Here is a 22,938-nt window from a genome sequence, read left to right on the forward strand (position 1 = left end):
ATGACAGGTTGTCTTGGCCTTTTGTTTTGGATCATTGTCATGTTGGAATGTTCAAGTACATCCCATGTGCAGCTTCCTGGCTGATGAATGCAAATGTTCCTCCAGTATTTTTTGATAACATACTTCATTCATCTTGCCATCAATTTTGACCAAATTTCATGTGCCTTTGTAGCCCACACATCCCCAAAACATCAGCGATCCACCTCTGTGTTTCACAGTAGGAATGGTGTACCTGTCATCATAGGCCTTGCTGACTCCTCTCCAAATGTAGTGTTTATGGTTGTGGCCAAAAAGCTCAATTTTGGTCTCAGCACTCCAAATGACTGGGCCAGAAGGTTTGAGGCTTGTCTCTGTGCTGTTTGGCGTATTGTAAGCGGGATACTTTGTGGCATTTGCGTAGTAATGGCTTTTTTCTGGCGACTCGACCATGCAGCCCATCTTTCTTCAAGTGCCTCCTTATTGTGCATCTTGAAACAGCCACACCACATGTTTTCAAAGTCTTGTATTTCACCTGAAGTTATTTGTGGGTTTTTCTTTGCATCCCGAACAATTTTCCTGGCAGTTGTGATTAAAATAGTAGTTGGTCTACCTGACAGTGGTTTGGTTTCAACAGAACCCCTCATTTTCCACTTCTTGATTAGAGTTTGAACACTGCTGATTGGCATTCTCAATTCCTTGGATATCTTTTTATACCCCTTTCCTGTTTTATACAATTCAACTACCTTTTCCCGCAGATCCTTTGACAATTCTTTTGCTTTCCCCATGACTCAGAATCCAGAAACGTAAGTGCAGCACTGGATGAAAGATGGAAGGGTCTGTCAGGAGTCCAGAAACTCATTGACCTTTTATACACACACACTAATTACAAGCAAACAGATCACAGGTGAGGGTGGTTACCTTTAATAGCCATTCAAACCCCTTTGTGTCAACTTGTGTGCATGTTATCAGGCCAAAATCACCAGGGTATGTAAACTTTTGATCAGGGTCATTTGGGTAGCTTCTGTTGTCCTTGTGCTTTTAAAAAAAGTAAACACAGTTGATTGATAATAAATGGCTTCAGCCAAACACTAACCAGAAGTGAAATAAATGTTTTTGTGTTATCATTCATATTCTCTGAAAAATGGTCAAGAAATCATAAATTCTGCCAGGGTATGTAAACTTATTAGCACAACTGTATATACAGGTGCATCTCAAACAATTAAAATATCAAAAAATATATTTCAGTAATTCAATTCAAAAAGTTAAACTCATTTTATATAGATGCATTACACACAGAGATATATTTCAAGCATTTATTTTAGTTTTAATAAAAAAAAAAAAAAGAAAAGGATTTTTAATACAGAAAAGTTGGCTTACTGAAAAGTATGTCCATGTACAGTATAATATGCACTCCATACTTGGTCGGGGCTCCTTTTGCATGAATTAATGCATCAATGCGGCGTGGTATGGAGGCGATCAGCCTGTGGCACTGCTGAGGTGTTATGGAAGCCCAGGATGCTTTGATAGCGGCCTTCAGCTCATCTGCATTGTTGGGTCTGGTGTCTCTCACCTTCCTTTTGACAATACCCCAGAGATTCTCTGTGTGGTTTAGTTCAGGTGAGTTTGCTGGCCAATCAAGCACAGTGATACCATGATCATTAAACCAGGTATTGGTACTTTTAGGCAGTGTGGGCAGGTGCCAAGTGCTGCTGGAAAATGAAATCAGCATCTCCATAAAGCTGGTCAGCAGAAGGAAGCATGAAGTGCTCTAGAATTTAGAATTTCCTGCTAGAGGGCTGCGCTGACTTTTGACTTGATAAAACACAGTAGACCAACACCAGCAGATGACATGGCTCCCCAAATCATCATGGACTATATATAATATACGAGTTTACTTTTTTTTAATTGAATTACAGAAATAAATTTATTTATTTATTATTTTTTTTTTGAGATGTACACATACATACATACACACACAGTATATATATATATATATATAATCAGCAAGTTAATGATCCAAAAAATCCTCCACGTATAAAGGGTTTTCTCCTCGTTTTGGGATGGTGTGAAAGGCATGCAAATCATTCCCTTATGTATAAAAAGATACCAATATTGCCAAACTAGGTCCTCTGATCTTCTCCATCCAGACTCTGGTGTGTCAACATACGAGCAACCTAAGGATAATTTCTTCCCTTTCAGCCCTTCTACCTCCCTATGGAAATAAATGTGCCCACCCTGGCCCTCCACCTACATGTCAGCTAGAAAATCTCTTGCACTCACTTTGGGACGACCACCAGAAGTGTGATCAGGTATTCGGAATCCAGCACAAAGTCATCTTTCTTCACAATCTCTGCCAGGCTTCTGGTGATTAAACTTCCACTAAATGAGGAAAAATTAAGTACAGAAAATATTTTATTGGGACTGTAATCGCCAATATGACCTTTTCATAGATGTACCAATTTTGGCTCAGGCACATGTGCATGTGCATAAATATAAGGACAACACCAGAATGCTTCAGACCATTTGTCGGATATAAAAAAATTTGGGTAAAATGCATTCTGCCTGAGAAAGAAACCAAGATAGTTTCATTGCAAAGGTCAACTTTACACAAAACTAATGCTTTGGTTTTGTGTGGACACCAGTTTGGATATTCAGTTATGAGGATTAGCATATTTTGAGACTTGCAGTCTGTAGATTGCGGCTCAGTCCTTTCCCAAAATGTCACAATTAAGGTGGCAGCTAGATATATATATTTTTTTGGGTTGACTTACGCTTAATATCTGCCAAGTTTACTAATAAAATGGAATCACAAACTTCCTTTTATAAATAAAATAAAGAATCTTTTTTGGCGTCTTTTTAGTTATAAATCATTGCCCGAAATACTGTATGTAAAGGTTTCAGGCTGCCATCAGACTTTAGAAAGTGGTTGGGGAAGGAATCAGGATGTGACTGATTAAGTCTTTTGAACACTGCCAAGCATTTCCTAAATCTGAACCTTGAATTTCAGATACTACCAGTGCTACTTATGTCAGGGAAAAACAATGGAGGTCACAAAAGGTTTTCTAAGCTGAGGGACCAATGTTCCACATAGGAGCTGCTGGCTTTCCACCTAGTCCTGCAGAAAATAAACCATAATCTAATATCAATGGGCTACTATTAAAAAAAAAATTACTCTTTTCCATTACCCAGTTGGCGAGCTAAGCCCCCCCAAGCTGCAGACTGTTCTTCCCCATGGAGACCCTATTTCCCTTTACACCTCCACCCCCCAAATTTTCCCCAGATCTCTTTTTTCCTGTTTCCAGATTGAAAAAAAAAAAAATAATATTATTAATAATAATAATAATAATAATAATAATAATAATAATAATAATAATAATAATATATATATATATCTATAGATCTATAGATCTATAGATATATATATATATATATCTTTATCTATAGATATATATATATATATCTATATCTATATCTATATAGATATATATATATATATATATATATATATATATATATATCTATCTTACCTATAGGTAGTGTAGATATTTACTGTACATGCAGCCAGTGACACCACTGGCTCATGCACTCTGAAGGAACGCCCACCCGGGCTGTTCCTTAAGAGCCCTGTGCCTTAAACGGTGGCTCCCATAGGGGCATGCACAGGAGTGACGTCATCGCGGCTCCGGCCAGTCACAGAGCCGGAGTTCACGAACAAGGAAGCAAGACTAGTGAATATGTGAACCCCTGCAGCTCTGACATTTTGGCGCTGGAAGGGCTTCGTTTTAAGGTAAGTTTAAAGTAATGTGCTGGTATGCGATGCATTCCAGCACATCAGGACATTACCTTGGGTAAAAAAAAACAAAAAAAACGGCCAGCGGTTTACAATCGCTTTAATACATAGGATGCATTAAGATAAAAAACCTTCTGCCTTTACAACCATTTTAATGAAATATTTTTCTATTGATTTTTGTGATGCAACCCTTTCCTAAATAAAGAATAAGAAAAAAAAAAATGTCTCATAGGTTCTCCTTTGTAGGGGTGTGCTGCCTCCAGCAGGTTCAAGTTAGTTAAATCATATATGTGCCTACTACTAGTGATAAGTTCAGACGTGTTCGGATACTAGCACAAAACCCTGAGGGTGCCCCACCTGGAAGCTGTCATCTGTACTGGGCCAATCAACTGTGGCCAGGGCATTCCCCACCCCACCCAGCAGCCGCATGTGTGCACTTATGGGGGTGTATACATGCAGCTCCTGGGCGGGGAATGCCTCAATCACTTATGATTGGCCCAGCTTTATGTGCACTTTCATTACATTTATGTAGTGCTGCCACCCTGTGGGCACTTCAATAACCTGAAATCATTTTTTGTGTATCGTGCCTTTAATATGATGCAATTTCCACCTTCCTCATAGTAAGTTCCTCCTTCTTGCAACAGACACATTGAAGTGAGGAAGGAAATATTCCTTTTGTCCTTCAAATACTAACATCTACCACATCATACTGTATGCCTCAATCTTTTGCATACAATAAATATTCGTGGATGCCAAACGTTTAAAGTGACTGTCACTGCTCCACACAGGCAAGGAAAAGGGGGTCTGAAGAAATAACTCACTAATAAAACAACTGGAGTTAAAATACAGGGTGATGAAGGAGGAAGGGAAGCCGTGCTTAGACTGCCCCAGCACCAGGAACAACAGTAGTGATCAGGCAAAGTTTTGTAATCTACCCAACTGTTCCATTCTCCAAAAATTTGGGCTGTCACACACTACTAGTGAGATAACTACTTGTCTCCTGGCCTAGCCAAAATGGTTAGATTGTCTTCTAATGTGTTTTCATCAATTTTGGAGGGACGTTCAATTCTTGGTAATGTCACTGTTGTGCCATATTTTCTCCACTTGACGATGACTGTCTTCACTGTTTTCCATGGTATATCTAATGCCTTGGAAAAATGTTTTGTAGCCTTCTCCTGACTGATATCTTAAGAATGAAACCCATCTGATGTTTTTGAAGCTCTCTGCGGACCATGGCTTTTGCTGTAGGATGCGACTAAGAAAAAAAGTCAGGAAAGACCTACTAGAACAGCTGAACTTTATTTGGGGTTAATCTGAGGCACTTTAAATGATGGCAGGTGTGTACTGACTCCTATTTAACATGAGTTTGAATGTGATTGCTTAACCACTTGCCGACCAGCCGCCGTCATTATACTGCGGCAGATCGGTATGATCCCGCTAACAGTCGCAGCTATACATCGGTCCCTTTAAGCGGGATAGCAGGCGCGTACGCGCATCCGCTGCACAGCGGGGGGGTGCTGATGCTCGTGACCGGCGGTTGCTATGACCGCCGGCCACGAGCGATCGCAGGCACGAGAGGCAGAACAGGGACATGTGTGTAAACACACACACATCCCAGTTCTGTGAGGAGAGGAGAGAGAGATTGTGAGTTACTACGAGCTGGGAACCACGATCTGTCATCTTCTATAGTCAGTTCCATCCCCCACAGTTAGAACACACACATAGGGAAACACAGTTAACCCCTTGATCGCCCCCTAGTGTTAACCCCTTCCCTGCCAGTGAAGTTTATATAGTAATCAGTGCATTTTTATAGAACTGATCGCTGTATAATTGTCAATTGACCCAAAAATGTGTCAAAAGTGTCTGATGTGCCCGCCATAATGTCACAGTCTCGATAAAAATCGCAGATAGCCACCATTGCTAGTAAAGAAAAAAAAAAAATGCCATAAATCTATCACCTATTTTGTAGACGCTATAACTTTTGTGTAAACCAAGCAATATATGTTTTTTGCAATTTTTATTACCAAAAATATGTAGAAGAATACATATTGGCCTAAATTGAGGAAAAAAATAGCTTTTTTAAAAAATAAATTGGGGCTATTTATTACAGCAAAAAGTGCAAAATAGTGTTTTTTTTCAAAATTGGTGCTTTTTTTTGTTTATAGCGCAAAAAATAAAAACCGCAGAGATGATCAAATACCACCAAAAGAAAGCTCTATTTGTAGGGAAAAAAGGACATCAATTTTGTTTGGGTACAGCATCGCACGACTGCGCAATTGTCAGTTAAAGCAACGCAGTGCGGAATCGCAAAAAATGGCCTGTTCATTGAGCAGCCAATTCTTCTGGGGCTGAAGTGATTCATTCTGAACACAGCTACATCCCCAGTTATAAGAGGGTGTGTATACTTATGCAACCACATTATTTTAATTTTTTTTTAATTTTACCACCCCTCCCCTACAAAGGTTTCAGTTTGTTTTTTAACCGCGTTGTACAGTTTACAGGTCACATTAAAAGGTTGAAAAAGTTCTGAAATGATTTAACTTGGTCTCATTTTTTTACATCACAGAAACCTGACATTTTTAACAGGGGTGTGTAGACTTTTTATATCCACTGTATATCAAGCCTGGACAAATCCCAGTAAGTAGAAATGTGCATGAAATTGGTGCAGAACTGATATTTGTATTGGTTGGATACTGGCGGTACCAATAACCTGCCAGCTTCTTAGATCTCTGAGACACTTCAAGGATGTGACTTTGATAATGTAGTCTGAGTCTCTGCCCATTCTACAGATCTTTAGGTGTAACTCTGACACAGCTGAACCCCCAAGTTTATTCTTCAGTAGAGAATCCATCATGGAAGAATGAGACCCCAACAGTTGGCTCTATAATGGCTGCAACAGCTGGATAATAATGGGGTGGGATATCTTACAGCTGGCCTACCCAAAACACATAGCAAGACTGCATACAAGTCAGCTTGCCAGCATGCACACAATACTGAAATATCATTTTCAGTTGAAGGTGACCTTTAAAAAAAACATTTACCTTCAACTGCATAGGACATTGTCCACCACTGGAATAAATGCAGTCCTTACACATCCTGAAAACCATCAATATAAATAGAATAGAGGAAGTCAGGATGTCACATCAGAAAAGATCTTTGGGTCTTGGTGATTCACCTGATCCGATGTGCTAGTTTCTGGAAAATTACATGTCATGATGGATGGTCTCATTGTACAGAACACACATATCGCTTTGTTTAAACCCGATATCTACTTGGGGTTGTCCATTGCATTTTACAAGGGCAGATGTACAGTACAGGGACAATCTCAAGACACACCCGATGAATACGGTGAATAAGTGAATGCAACACTCCACATGCAACAGTCACAAAGTTGGAGTAAAACTGCACTTTTCTGTACAGTCAGGGAACATTCCTTTGGACTGAACACTGCACTCACAAAATTGCTCCACGCACATTCACCAAGTCATCTGTAGGCATTTCCTAGGACTGTCCTGTTCCAGAGCTAGCTGTTGGTCAGACACATTCCTTGTCTGCGAATTATAAGCAGCTACTTCAAAAGTACTGATATCCATTCATTTGCAGATGAACAGTAACCCACAGCAACCACCCAAAAGCAGATGGTAAAAGAAAGGAGAGGTCTTACGCGTTTTTTCGTTCCAGATTTTGGAGATTGCCTTTCAGATTGTTATAAGCAGAAGCCCGTGATTTCAGATCATTGTCAATCTGTGTAACACCCTGTGTGTAAGAAAAGAAAAAAACATTATGTTTTGTAACTATAGCTCTCTGTAAAAAAATAAAATTATATTATAATATATATATATATATATATATATATATATATATATATATATATATATCCTGTTTCCCCGAAAATAAGACCTAGCGTGATTGTCGGTGATGGCTGCAATATAAGCCCTACCCCCCAAATAAGCCCTAATTAAAGCCCTTCGGATATATATATCTATATAGATATATATATATATCTATCTATATCTATATATATCTAACTATATCTATATATATCTATCTATATCTCTATATATATATATATATATATATATATATAGATAGATATATATATCTATATATATCTATATCTATATATATATATATATATATATATATATATATATGTAATTTTATTTTTTCACAGAGAGCATCAGTGTATATCGAGGATTCGTAGATACTCGAGGACAAAAGACAAGGATATAAAAGAATAAGGCATCAAGAAAGGGGATTGCGATGTTTAAGGTTCAATGCAACAGAAGCACATACTGGAACAAAATTCTCCATCTAAACTCCCCTTACCCTTTCCCAATGGCACCATTCCACATTTGTATGTTTGATAACAGAGAAGGAAGGGTAAAACTGGAGCACTAAGACCCCTTTCACACCGAGGGCGTTTTGCAGGCGCTATAGCGTTAAAAATAGCGCCTGCAATCCGCCCTCAAACAACTGCAGCATTGCCTCCAGTGTGAAAGCCTGAGGGCTTTCACACCGGAGTGCTGCGCTGGCAGGACGTCAGGAAAAGTCCTGTCAGCAGCTTCTTTGGAGCGGTGAAGGAGCGGTGTGTTTACTGCTCCTCCACCGCTGCTCCCCATTGAAATCAATGGGGCAGCGCTGGGATACCGCCGGCAAAACGGCGGCGCACTGCGGGCGGTTTTAACCCTTTCTCGGGCGCTAGCGGGGGGTAAAAGCGGCCTGCTAGCGGCCGAAATGCGCCGTTTTACCGCCGATGCTATGGGCGGCTCGGTGTGAAAGGGCTCTAAGAATTTGCTAGCATCCACTGTACACTTTGACACAATTGACTAAACCCTGAAAAACCCCAACACCGTGGCCGATTCTAGCATATGTTGCTATTTGTAGCCCTCACAGTTGAATTGTTAGATAAGCTGCTGAACAATCAGATTGCTCATAAGACTAGATGGGGACGAGGGGTGTGGATAAACCTGCAGCAGATTGAACTGTCCAAAGTGGGGCCTAAATGAGGTCAGGGAGGCAGCTTTAGGCAAACTATAAATAATTTGTTTTTCTTTCCATCGATCGATTCCCCCCCATTAACACACATTGATGTGGGAATCCCTCCCACAGCGCTATTGTGCTCTGCCAGCAGGGGGGAGCAGGGGTGAACCTTCCCGGCTGGCAGAACACAATTACTGTTAGCAGCTATAGCCACCGGACATAGTTGTATGTAATATAATCTGACAGGCTGGTTGTACCCAGGTCGATCAATGGATCGACTTGCGTACAACCTGCCTGCCCATAGATGGTTCCTTCTTTACCAGCCCAGATTTGATCCATCTATGGCTGGCTTAAATCTTGGTCAACAGCTGAACAGTTAAAGAGGTCACTGATATAGTAAATTCTCTGCACAGATATAACCAGAGACCAGCACATTTATTCTGTAAAGAAGAGTATAGTTTATTTTTTCAGGCAGTGCAGTTACTGCAGTGTTTATCTACTTACCCTAACCACTTGCCTACTGGACACTTAAATCCCCTTCCTACCCAGACCAATTTTCAGCTTTCAGAGCTGTCGCGCTTTGAATGACAATCACGCGGTCATACAACATTGTACCCTAATGAAATCTTTATCTTTTTTTCACACAAATAAAGCTTTCTTTTGGTGGTATTTAATCATTGATGGGTTTTTTTTATTTTTTGCTAAAAAAAACAACAAAAAAAGACCAAAAATTTTGAAAAAAAAAAAAAACTTTTTCATAGTTTGTTATAAAATTTTGAAAATAGGTAATTGTTCTCTGATAGGTGGCACTGATAAGGCAGCACTAATGGGCACTGATAAGCCCTGATGAGGCGACACTGATAGACAGCACTGAACAGTGGCACTGATGGGCATTGATTGGCAGCACTGGTGGGAAAAGGTAGGTGGCACTGTGGGTACTGGTAGGTGGCACTGGTGGGCACTGATGAGGCTGCCACGGCTCTGTGAGGGACCAATGTCCGCCCCTCTGACAGAAGCCAGTGATCAGCTTTTTTTTCCCCTCAAATTACAGATTACCGATCTTCTGTATACATCACTTGGTCAGCTGTCATAGGCTGACAGCTGATCATGTAGTAAGGAGCTGGGATCGGCCCCTTACTCCAATCTGTGATCAGCCGAGTCTCAGACTCGGTTACCACAGAGCGCGCTGTGCGTGACTTACAGGGACGCTCAGGCAGCTAATGCACGGGAGGACGTGCATGGACGCCCTCCCGGCAATTAAGGCCCGCACTGTAGCCGTCTTTCTTTTAGCTCTTCAAACATACTCCAAAAATGCTGAATGCAGGTTTTTTTCACCGCACTGCCAGCGCACTACCCAACTGTAAAAGCATTTATTGATTTTAAAGGGAATACATTTTTCTTGAACATTTCATGCGCTTTTTTTTTTTAACGCAAAGCGCTTGAAAAACTTCTCAGTGTGAACAGGCTCTTAGAAGGAACTCTGCAAAGGATAAATGCACTGTCAAATAAAAAAATGTTGCAAAAAGCAAAAATGTGCAATTATTATTATTTTTTGTTTTGAAGCTTGCAAAGCACTACAACCATGATCAGTCAATCGTGGGGGCAATGCTCTGAATCCTGCAGACTCTTCCGCTCAGCTCAGTCCATATGACCGTATGAGGCTGGAAGAAGTATCAATGGACTACAAGTGTGGCGACGTCAACACACTTGTGCTCCATTGAGAACTAAGTTTCTGTGCCGCAGTGGTCAATGTTCACAGGGCATAGTGAATATGTGTCACAGAATTTAAGGAAGTGTGAGATTCTTCACAAAATGAGTTTACAAACCTCAAGATCATTAAGATTAAATTAGAGAAGCTAGAAATGATTGACACACAATGTGGAAATTAATGAATCATTTAAAATTTTGACCTTAGATAAATTCCTCCCCACCCTTGAAAAATTTGCACTGCGAGAAAGCAGTAAGAAAAGAAGCAAAGCATAAGAGAATGTGTAATGAGAAAATATGTCTGTATGTGTATAAAAATATATTTACACATATACACACACACACAGTTGTGCTCATAGGTTTACATACCCTGGCAGAATTTATGATTTCTTGGCCATTTTTCAGAGAGTATGAATGATAACACAAAAACTTTTTTCACTCATGGTAAGTGTTTGGCTAAAGCCATTATCAATCAACTGTGTTTACTCTTTTTAAATCATAATGGCAAATCATAATACCACTTTAACATCAACAGCTTTGAAGTGTTTTGTGGTATTTGTGGATGAGGCTCTTTATCTTCTCAGATGGTAAAGCTGCCCATTCCTCTTGGCAAAAAGTCTTCAGTTCCTGTAAATTCTTGGACTGTCCTGCATGAACTGCACGTTTGAGATCTCCCCAGAGCAGCTCAATGATATTGCGGTCAGGAGACTGAAATGGCCACTCCAGAACCTTCACTTTATTCTGCTGTAGCCAATGACAGGTCGACTTGGCCTTCGTTTTGGCTCATTGTCGTTTTGGAATGTCCAAGTACGTCCCATGCGCAGCTTCCTGGCTGATGAATGCAAATGTTCCTCCAGTATTTTTTTGATAACTTACTACATTCATCTTGCCATCAGTTTTGACCAAATTTCCTGTGCCTCTGTAGCTCACATATCCCCAAAACATCAGCTATTTCACAGTAGGAATGGTGTACCTTTCATCATAGGCCTTGTAGACTCCTCTCCAAATGTAGCATTTATGGTTGTAGCCAAAAAACTCAATTTTGGTCTCATCACTCCAAATGACTTTGTGCCAGAAGGTTTGAGGCTTGTCTTGGTGTTGTTTGGCATATTGTAAACGGGATACTTTGTAGCATTTGCATAGTAATGGCTTTCTTCTGGCGACTCGATCATGCAGCCCATCTTTCTTCAAGTGCCTCCTTATTGTGCATCTTGAAAGAGCCACACCACATGTTTTCAGAGAGTCCTTTATTTCACCTGAAGTTATTTGTGGGTTTTTCTTTGCATCCCGAACAATTTTCCTGCCAGTTGTGGTTGAAAGTTTAGTTGGTCTACCTGACTGTGGTTTGGTTTCAACAGAACCCATCATTTTCCACCTCTTGATTAGAGTTTGAACACTGCTGATTGGCATTCTCAATTCCTTGGATAACTTTTTATATCCCTTTCCTGTTTTATACAGATCAACTACCTTTTCAAGCAGATCCTTTGACAATTCTTTTGCTTACCCATGACTCAGAATCCAGAAACATCAGTGCAGCACTGGATGAAAGATGTAAAGGTCTGTCAGGAGTCCAGAAACTCATTGACCTTTTATACACACACACTAATTATAAGCAAACAGATCACAGGTGAGGATGGTTACCTTTAATAGCCATTCAAACCCCTTTGTGTCAACTTGTGTGCATGTTATCAGGCCAAAGTCACCAGGGTATGAAAACTTTTGATCAGGGTGATTTGGGTAGTTTCTGTTGCCATTATGATTTAAAAAGAGTAAACACAGTTGATAATAAATGGCTTCAGCCAAACACTAACCATAAGTAACAAATATTTTTGTGTTACATTTCATATTCTCTATATATATGTATGTGTGTATATATATATATATATATATATATATATATATATATATCTTTTTGAAACATTAACTCACCATATTGATTACATTGTTTACATCAAATTGATCCTTTCTATATATTGTGAGGCTCCGCCTGGAACGATAGTGGTCAATTTGTTTAGGTCACCTAGGTTTCTCCCCTGCACATTGTGAGTGTGCCCCATGGTTTATATTACTCGGTCCAGGATTGGTGCCCAGAAGGGCTTTAGGTTTATGTGTATTGAGTGCTTTTGTGATGACCTTTGGCACCCCCTACTTCCTTTGAGGGGTGGGCTTGAAGGCTTATTGCGTTTAGTGCACCACTACATATACAGTGGGGACGGAAAGTATTCAGACCTCCTTAAATTTTTCACTCTCTGTTATATTGCAGCCGTTTGCTGAAATCATTTAAGTTCATTTTTTTCCTCATTAATGTACACACAGCACCCCATATTGACAGAAAAACACAGAATTGTTGACATTTTTGCAGATTTATTAAAAAAGAAAAAAAATGAAATAATCACATGGTCTTAAGTATTCAGACCCTTTGCTCAGTATTTACTAGAAGCACCATTTTGATCTAATACAGCCATGAGTCTTTTTGGGAAAGAAGCAACAAGTTTTTTACACCTGGATTTGGGGATCCTCTGCCATTCCTCCTTGCAGATCCCCTCCAGTTCTGTCAGGTTGGATGGTAAACCTTGGTGGACAGCCATTTTTTGGTCTCTCCAGAGATGCTCAATTGGGTTTAAGTCAGGGCTCTGTCTGGGCCATTCAAGAACAGTCACCGAGTTGTTGTGAAGCCACTCCTTCGTTAATTTAGCTGTGTGCTTAGGGTCATTGTCTTGTTGGAAGGTAAACCTTCGGCCCAGTCTGAGGTCCTGAGCACTCTGGAGAAGGTTTACGTCCAGGATATCCCTGTACTTGGCTGCATTCAGCTTTCCCTCGATTGCAAGCAGTCGTCCTGTCCCTGCAGCTGAAAAACACCCCCACAGCATGATGCTGCCACGACCATGCTTCACTGTTGGGACTGTATTGGACAGGTGATGAGCAGTGCCTGGTTTTCTCCACACATACCGCTTAGAATTAAGGCCAAAAAGTTCTATCTTGGTCTCATCAGACCAGAGAATCTTATTTCTCACCTTCTTGGAGTCCTTCGGGTGGTTTTTTTTAGCAAACTCCATGCGGGCTTTCATGTGTCTTGCACTGAGGAGAGGCTACCGTCGGGCCACTCTGCCATAAAGCCCCAACTGGTGGAGATCTGTCCCAGATCTTTGAATATTTTTGCACGGATCCCCTGTGAGTGTAGATCAGTTTCTTAAATGGCAGGGTGTCATTAACTGCTATTTTTCACAACTGTAGTGTGGGGGGCATATTCTGCATCCATCTCTGCGCTATTACTTTGTGTGCTAAGAATAATGTTTCAAAAATGAAAATTATGTGGTATTTGTCCACCTCCACATCTGGCAATAGCCCCAAAATGCATAACTTAGGGTCCAGCACCACAGGGGATCCCATATTATCATGGAGGAAACGGACAACCTGCATCCAGTAAGTCTAAATGTGTGTGCAGCTCCATATGTGATGGTAAAACGTGCCTGGGTCAGCTCTGCACAGGCGACACGTTGGGTCCGGCGAGTGCTGGAACTTTGCCAATCTCACCAGTGACAGATAGGCTATGTGTACTATATATATAGTTGTGTCAGTCTATCAGACAGCTTGAGGGACATCGTCTTGGTTCCCTCTAAAATCTCAGTCCAGTCAGTGTCATCTATAAGTCCTATGTCCTGTACCCATATTGTTTTGGCCTTGTGTGAAATAGCCGCTGCACCTCGTTGTCTTATTGTATAATATAGGTGTGATATAAGTTTGGAGGGGTCATCTCCCATAACTATACTCAGCACGGGGGGGGGGCTCCATCTCTACATCCAAGTCGGGCAACTGGGCTCTAAGTGCGTGGCGGAGCTGCAGGTATTTAAACGCTAATTGGTGTGGAAGGGAGAACTCCTCCTTGAGGGTCTGAAACTGCTTGAGCCCGGAGGTGGACAAGACCTGATGGAGATACAATATTCCATGTCTAGCCCAAACTATTGAATTTGGGACTGCCTCCAGTTCCGGCATATGACTATTGAGCCACAGTGGGGTGTGGGAGTGAAATTTCCCCGCATTCTGCTTCTTTAGAGATATTTCCCATACCCTTTGATGATGTAGCAACATGCCCACGTTGTACCGCATAGGGGGACCTTGTAGTTTTTTCCCCCCTGAATGGGTGTATACGCCGGGTGTCCCGGTTGGTCACAAACCAGAGGTCTATAGCGATGGTTGACTTTCTACAACTTTCTCCCATCTCCCGACTCTCTGGAGCTCAGCCACAGTGATCTTCGGGTTCTTCTTTACCTCTCTCACCAAGGCTCTTCTCCCCCGATAACTCAGTTTGGCCGGGCGGCCAGCTCTAGGAAGGGTTCTGGTCGTCCCAAATGTCTTCCATTTAAGGATTATGGAGGCCACTGTGCTCTTAGGAACCTTAAGTGCAGCAGAAATTTTTTTGTAACCTTGGCAAGATCTGTGCCTTGCCACAATTCTGTCTCTGAGCTCTTCAGGCAGTTCCTTTGACCTCATGATTCTCATTTGCTCTGACATGCACTGTGAGCTGTAAGGTCTTATATATACACAGGTGTGTGGCTTTCCTAATCAAGTCCAATCAGTATAATCAAACACAGCTGGACTCAAATAGAGGTGTAGAACCATCTCAAGGATGATCAGCAGAAATGGACAGCATCTGAGTTAAATATATGAGTGTCACAGCAAATGGTCAGAATACTTAGGACCATGTGATATTACAGTTTTTCTTTTTTAATAAATCTGCAAAAATGTCAACAATTCTGTGTTTTTCTGTCAATATGGGGTGCTGTGTGTACATTAAAGAGGAAAAAAAATGAACTTAAATGATTCTAGCAAATGGCTGCAATATAACAAAGAGTGAAAAATTTAAGGGGGTCTGAATACTTTCCGTCCCCACTGTAGATTGTGAATAAGGGGTACTGATCAGCACTGAGGAAGAGGGTGCCGCCCTTGAAACGTCTTAGCTGTGCCCCTGTGGATGGACATGTTTCCTGTGCTGCGACTGAATCATGCACTGTGTTCTGTAACTTTGTAAGTTCATTGGTATTTGATTTTATTTATTAAAGAGTTTTTATGGTATTGCAAAAGGGCTGTGAGCATTCTTCCTTTGCTTTTATTTCAGTATTGGTTTCCCCGAACTAAGGTGGGCAGCAAGGCTGATTTAATGTGCAGTGTGGATGATTCCAGCGGTGTTAAGAGGCGCTTATTTGAGCCTGCCTATAGATTTGCTCTCCTGGAGGGCCTTTCCATCTGTAGCGCTGACAAAACAGTGTGTGATCAGCCCAATGGTTTATGTCTTATAAAGAGAAAACAAACTTTTTTAGTTTTCTCTGAAATTGTCATATGTTCTGTACTGGGTCCTGGAGATTTTGAAGAGATTTGAAACCTCCAATCCTAAAATCTTTTACCCGGTAGCCAAACCTCAATTAGTCTCAGATGTCCACAGGCCTTTATACAGCTGAAGGCCAAAAGTTTGGAGAATGACATAAATATTAATTTGAACAAAGTCTGCTGCTTCAGTGGTTTTAGATCTTTTTGTCAGATGTTACTATAGTATACTGAAGTATAATTACAAGCATTTTATCAATGTCAAAGGCTTTTATTGACAATTACATTAAGTTTATGCAAAGACCCAATATTTGCAGTGTTGAGTCTTCTTTGTCAAGGTCATTGCAATTCGCCCTGGCATGCTGTCAATCAACTTCTGGGCCACATCCTGACTAATGGCAGGTCATTCTTGCATAATCAATGGTTGGCGTTTGTCAGAATTTGTCAGCGGAATCAACTGAGGAGATGGTCCTGGCACTTGCTGGACTTTACTGGGCACCCTGAAGCCTTCTTCACAAATGCAGTGGAAATGTTTTTTATGAGATTAAATTTATTTTCATGGCAAAGAGGGACTTTGCAATTAATTGCAATTCATCTGATAACTCTTCATAACATTCTGAAGTATATGCAACTTGCCATAACTGAGGCGGCAGACTGAAAATGAAGTGTTGTTCTCAAAACTTTTGGCCACAGTTGTATATGAAGAAAAGTGATGCTCATAGTTCTGTTTCTCTCACTCTCTGCTGAGAGCCTAGTGATGGGTGAAAAGGCTGACTGCTGACAGAACACCTAAACGTTACAAGGGTTGGATAGTTGTTTGTTTTGTGGAACCCATAAGGGGCATCCTTTTAGTCAGGAACTGACATAGGTTTGGTTAGTTGCTTAGATGAGCGGATGTTCTGAATGTTTTATGCTATGAACTTGCTGTACAAAACCATCCTGCATCGAGACTGTCTGCTTGCTTTGTTAAGAACAAACCTGCCTGGACTGTTCCTGGGTGTCCCTGTCTTGTGCATAGTTTACTGCTGCCACTACCAGTTGAGCCTTCCCTACAAATAAATACATTTTTACTACATATTTATATTTTTTAACTATACAGTAAAACCTTGGTTTGCGAGCATAATTCGTTCCAGAAACATGCTTGTAATCCAAAGCACTTGTATATCAACGCATTTTTTTTACAGGGTATAAAAGAGAAGAGAGGCACCTCTAAGTGTAGCAATAAGTTGCTAAATGTTGTACCTTCATTAAATGTAACCATATTGCTACACTTAGAGGCTCCTCTCTTCTTTTTTATACTCAGTTGTGACATGACGCTACTCTTATATCAAGACATTGCTTGTATATCAAGGCAAAATTTATTAAAACATTTTGCTTGTCTTGCAAAACGCTCTAAAACCAAGTTACTCTCAAACCAAGGTTTTACTGTACATTCCTTTTTAGATATAAGCCTTTCTATATAAACATTTTAAACACACAGCTTATACAGTATCTCACGAAAGTGAGTACACCCCTCACATTTGTGTAAATATTTTAGTATATCTTTTCATGTGACAACACTGAAGAAATTACACTTTGCTATGTAAAGTGAGTGTACAGCTTGTATAACAGTGTAAATTTGCTATCCCCTCAAAATAACTCAACACACAACCATTAATGTCTTAACCACTGGCAACAAAAATGAGTACACCCCTAAGTGCAAAAAGTCTAAATTTGGCCCAATTAGTCATTTTCCCTCCCCGGTGTCATGTGACTCGTTAGTGTTATAAGGTCTCAGGTGTGAATGGAGAGCAGGTGTGTTAAATTTGATGTTATCGCTCTCACTCTCTCATACTGGTCACTGGAAGTTTAACATGCCACCTCATGGCAAAGAACTCTCTGAGGATCTGAAAAAAAGAATTGTTGCTCTACATAAAGATGGCCTAGGCTATAAGAAGATTGCCAAGACCCTGAAACTGAGCTGCAGCAGGGTGGCCAAGACCATACAGCAGTTTAACAGGACAGGTTCCACTCAAAACAGGCCTCGCCGTGGTCGACCAAAGAAGTTGAGTGCATGTGCTCAGCATCATATCCAGAGGTTGTGGGGGTGGGGGGATAGCCCGTCAGCGCTCAGACCATACGCCGCACACTGCATCAAATTGGTCTGCATGGCTGTCATCCCAGAAGGAAGCCTCTTCTAAAGATGATGCACAAGAAAGCACGTAAACAGTTTGCTGAAGACAAGCAGACTAAGGACATGGATTACTGGAACCATGTCCTGTGGTCTGATGAGACCAAGATAAACTTATTTGGTTCAGATAGTGTCAAGCGTGTGTGGTGGCAACCAGCTGAGGAGTACAAAAAAGACAAGTGTCTTGCCTACAGTCAAGCATGGTGGTGGGAGTGTCATGGTCTGGGGCTGCACGAGTGCTGCCGGCACTGGGGAGCTACAGTTCATTGAGGGAACCATGAATGCCAACATGTACTGTGGCATACTGAAGCAGAGCATGATCCCCTCACTTCGGAGACTGGGCCCCAGGGCAGTAGTCCAACATGATAACGACCCCAAACACACCTCCAAGATGACCATTGTCTTGCTAAAGAAGCCGAGGGTAAAGGTGATGGACTGGCCAAGCATGTCTCCAGACCTAAACCCTATAAAGCATCTGTGAGGCATCCTCAAACGGAAGGTGGAGGAGCGCAAGGTCTCTAACATGCACCAGCTCCGTGATATCATCATGGAGGAGTGGAAGAGGACTCCAGTGGCAACCTGTGAAGCTCTGGTGAACTCCATGCCCAAGAGGGTTAAGGGAGTGCTGGAAAATAATGGTGGCCACACAAAATATTGACACTTTGGGCCCAATTTGGACATTTTCACTTAGGGGTGTACTCACTTTTGTTGCCAGTGGTTTAGACATTAATGGCTGTGTGTGGCGTTATTTTGAGGGGACAGCACATTTACACTGTTAAACAAGCTGTACACTCACTACTTTACATTGTAGCAAAGTGTCATTTCTTCAGTGTTGTCACATGAAAAAGATATAATAAAATATTTACAAAAATGTGAGGGGTGTAACTTACTTTTGTGAGATACTGTATATAAAAAGTCCCCACACCCATCATGTGCTGATCCATACAATAGGCTTAATCATGTAACTGAAAAGAGCAGCATTTAACCAGTCACCCTATGTGACCCTCATAGGACTGAAATACACACAGCTCCCCAACAAGCTCCTTTTCTATAATAGCATGTTTTCTCATCCTGGGCTACAGAAAATTATATTTAAGTCATTGAATCTTACTTTAGCGATTATTTCCGAAATGTTCTTCAGCGACTGCTTAATTGGGTACTTTGCCATGTCCCACTGGAACCTTGTGACGTATGTGACTAGGTCCACTGAAAGACAGAGAGGAGACAGCAGTGAGGGATAGTGTGGCATAGACATGTGCTGCTGAATCACATACAAATGGGTCACAAGGGTTACATTTCTTCCTAGTTTACACTCTTCGAAGGCAGCGATCAAAGAACATCTGATAAATTCTGTTCCCTCTACAAGTAGAGCTCCTATGCAGAGCGAGGTCTTTACTGTATAAATCACAGTTATTTGACTGCTCCTTCCAGAACTAGGTAGCATAACCTATCATTTCAGACATTTCTTTGGGTCCATTGTAATCAACCATTGTACCGTGCATGCATATTACCCATTCTTTTTTTAACTTCTGAGGGATCATGAAACACAAGCTGGCTTCAAATAATAAATATACATTAAAACCTTTCAGAAATTAATAAAGCAGAGGTTTTGAGGGAAGGTAATGACTGAAGGATTGGTTGGCCTGGTATGACTTTTTGCTGAAAACACAGAGGTGTTGAAGGTGTATAAAACATGGATTCTTGAAGGTGTATAAAACATGGAACATGATCTGGCATTGCTGGAAGATTGATCAAATCAGTGGAGGCTGCACTTCCAATAATGTATTTAGGGCAAAAGAATACTCTAATAGAGTACAATATTGGGGGCACAGTGTTGGCCAGAACTAAAGTAAAAATTATTGGGAGGTGCTTATTTTAGATGAAGCAAAATGAGAAAGCAGTGTGGAAAACAAAATTCTGGGGTGTATCACTGGAGATATCATCAGCAGGAGGGAAAAGGGTTCTGGTTCCCCTATAAAGAGCTTTAGTTATCACTAGAGATATCACCAGCAGGAGGAAGGGGGTTCTGGTTTCCCCTTACAGGAAGGGAAAAATGTATTTGATCCCCTGCTGATTTGGTACATTTGCCCACTGACAAAAAAAAATGATCAGTCTATAATTTTATTGGTAGGTTTATTTTAACAGTGAGAGAAAGAATAAAAACAAAAATTTCCAGAAAAACGCATTTCAAAAAAGTTATAAATGGATTTGCATTTTAATGAGTGAATAAAGTATTTGACCCCTTCGCAAAACATGACTTAGTACTTTGTGGCAAAACCCTTGTTGACAATTACAGAGGTCAGACATTTCTTGTAGTTGGCCACCAGGTTTGCACACATCTCAGGAGGGATTTTGTCTCACTCGTCTTTGCAGATCCTTTCTAAGTCATTAAGGTTATGGTTGTATCTCTTGACCTTCCCTCTTAGATTGTAAGCTCTAAGGAGCAGGGCCCTCTGATTCCTACTGTATTAAAGTGTATTGTATTTGTACTGTCTACCCTCAAGTTGTAAAGCGCTACGTAAACTGTTGGCGCTATATAAATCCTCAATAATAATAATAATAATAATAATAAGGTTTTGAGGCGGACGTATGGTAACTCGAACCTTCGGCTCCCTCCACACATTTGCTATGAGATTAAGGTCTGGAGACTGGCTAGGCCACTGCAGGACCTTAATGTGCTTCTTCTTGAGCCACTCCTTTGTTGCCTTGGCCGTGTGTTTTGGGTCATTGTCATGCTGGAATACCCATCCACAACCCATTTTCAATGCCCTGGCTGAGGGAAGGAGATTCTCACCCTTTGACGGTAAATGGCCACATCCATCGTCCCTCCGATGCTGTGAAGGTGTCCTGTCCCCTTAGCAAATAAAACACCCCCAAAACATAACGTTTGCACCTCCATGTTGGACGGTGCGGATGGTGTTCTTGGGGTCATAGGCAGCATTCCTTCTCCTCCAAACACGGCGAGTTGAGTTGATGCCAAAGAGCTTGATTTTGGTCTCCTCTGACGACAATACTTTCACCCAGTTCACCTCTGAACCATTCAGATGTTCATTAGCAGACTTCAGACAGGCCTATATATGTGTGCTTTCTTGAGCAGGGGGACCTTGCGGGCACTGCAGGATTTCAGTCCTTCACGGCGTAGTGTTGTTACCAATTGTCTTCTTGGTGACTATGGTCCCAGCTGCCTTGAGATCATTGACAAGATTCTCTCGTGTAGTTCTGGGCTGATTTCTCACTGTTCTCGTGATCATTAAAACTCCACGAGGTGAGATCTTGCATGGAGCTCCAGACTGAGGAAGATTGACAGTTATTTTGTGTTTCTTCCATTTGAGAATAATTGCGCCCACTGTTGTCACCCTCTCACCAAGTTGCTTGGCAATGGTCTTGTAGCCCATTCTAGCCTTGTTTAGGTCTACAATCTTGTCCCTGACATCCTTGGACAGCTCTTTGGTCTTGGCCATTTTTTTGTCAGTGGGAAAATGTATAAAATCAGCAGGGGATCAAATACTTTTTTCCCCCACTGTACAGATCTTTAGTTATCACTAGCGATATCACCAGCAGGAGGAAGGGGGTTCTGGTTCCCCCGTATAGATCTTGAGTTATCACTAGAGGGGTCCCCAGCAGGAGGTTCTCATTGCCTTATTTATAGTAGATCTGGAGTTATCACTAGAAGAATCATTAGCAGAGGGAAGGAATTCCTGATTCCCCTATATAAATATTTAGTTATCACTAGAGGGATCACCAGTGGGAGGAAGGAGTCCTGATTCTTCTATATAGATCTTTAGTGGTCACTAGAAGGGTCACCAGCAGGAGGAAGAAGATCCCGATTCCCCTATATAGATCTTTAGTTGGCACTAGAGTGGTCACCAGCAGGATGTCCACATTCCCCTATATAACTTAGATCTTGAGTTATCAATAGAGGAATTATTAGCAGGAGGAGAGAAGTCCTGATTCCTCTATATAGATTTTTAGACCTCATTTTGAATACAGTGTCCAGTTCTGGAGACCTCGCTTACTATAGAATATTGATAAGATAAGAGTCCAGATATGGGCGACAAAAATGGTTAAAAGGTCTGCGGGAAAAAAAATATCAAGAGAGACTAAAAGGAACTTATTATGTACTTATTATGTACAGTTTGGAAGAAAGAAGGGAAGGGGAGGGAGAGGAAAAGAAGGATGGTGGAAACGTTAATATATTAAGGGTGTTATATATTAAGGGTGTGTGGATGTGAAGGGAAGATCAAAAAGACAAGGACATGACCTTAAACAAGCAGGAGAAAAATTCAAAAGCAACTAAAAATTATACATTGCGGTATGGATGGAAAATCCAATTGCGTTAAAGTATATGGATAAAATAATAATTTTAACCTTCCAATCATATTTTTCACCTGGACAGTAAATCGACTGACAATACAATTTTATATAAAAATCGTATGGCCATCATTAGAACTGCTTTCTTTTGAAGTTGCTGGCTGGATGAATCTGGCCGCCATAGACTTGTGGATTTGCCAGACTGAGCATTAGTCACCTCTCGCAACCAGAGAATTAGTCATTATTATTCTCTGGACACGCTCATGTAACCAAGTTCCTATCCATGCTTATGAAGTACAGTATCAAATAATTTAGCAAAATAGGGATAAACTACATCCGCCTACCATCCAATTTCTAACTCCCTCATATAACAATGAATAAGGCCGATGTCAGTAGAGCAATGTAAAATTTAACTGCTCAAGTCACAACTGGCCTTTTCTAATGTGTAAACATGATATTTTGTAAGGAAGAGTAAGATTAGAACGATACAATACCTCCACTGGCCAGCAGGTTTTCTTGCACCTTGTCTCTGCTGTCCTCTAACACATCAGCCATGTACTGTGCCACCTTCTTCACCGTTCTAAGTGACAAAAACATAGGATGTGATTGGTTAGAGCACCTGGAGCTGGATGTGAAACTGCATTTCCCAACAAGGATCCTGTGTTCAGTGCCACTG

At 41.1% G+C, this 22,938-nt stretch overlaps 1 protein-coding gene across 1 annotated transcript in view; it reads right to left on the bottom strand.

Annotated features, from left to right (window-relative positions):
* ATP6V1C1 (ATPase H+ transporting V1 subunit C1) overlaps positions 1–22,938 on the bottom strand; it is a 92,360-nt gene that overhangs the window by 35,779 nt on the left and 33,643 nt on the right. Inside the window, exons 4-7 of the mRNA XM_073632065.1 lie at positions 22,757–22,842; positions 19,063–19,157; positions 7,434–7,525; positions 2,260–2,358 (exon numbers count right to left, since the gene is read on the bottom strand). Coding sequence (XP_073488166.1) covers positions 2,260–2,358; positions 7,434–7,525; positions 19,063–19,157; positions 22,757–22,842 — 372 coding nt within the window. The remainder of the gene's footprint in view (positions 1–2,259; positions 2,359–7,433; positions 7,526–19,062; positions 19,158–22,756; positions 22,843–22,938) is intronic.

The sequence above is a fragment of the Aquarana catesbeiana genome, linkage group LG05 (genome assembly GCF_042186555.1).
Source record: "Aquarana catesbeiana isolate 2022-GZ linkage group LG05, ASM4218655v1, whole genome shotgun sequence".
NCBI classification, from domain to species: Eukaryota; Metazoa; Chordata; class Amphibia; order Anura; family Ranidae; genus Aquarana; species Aquarana catesbeiana.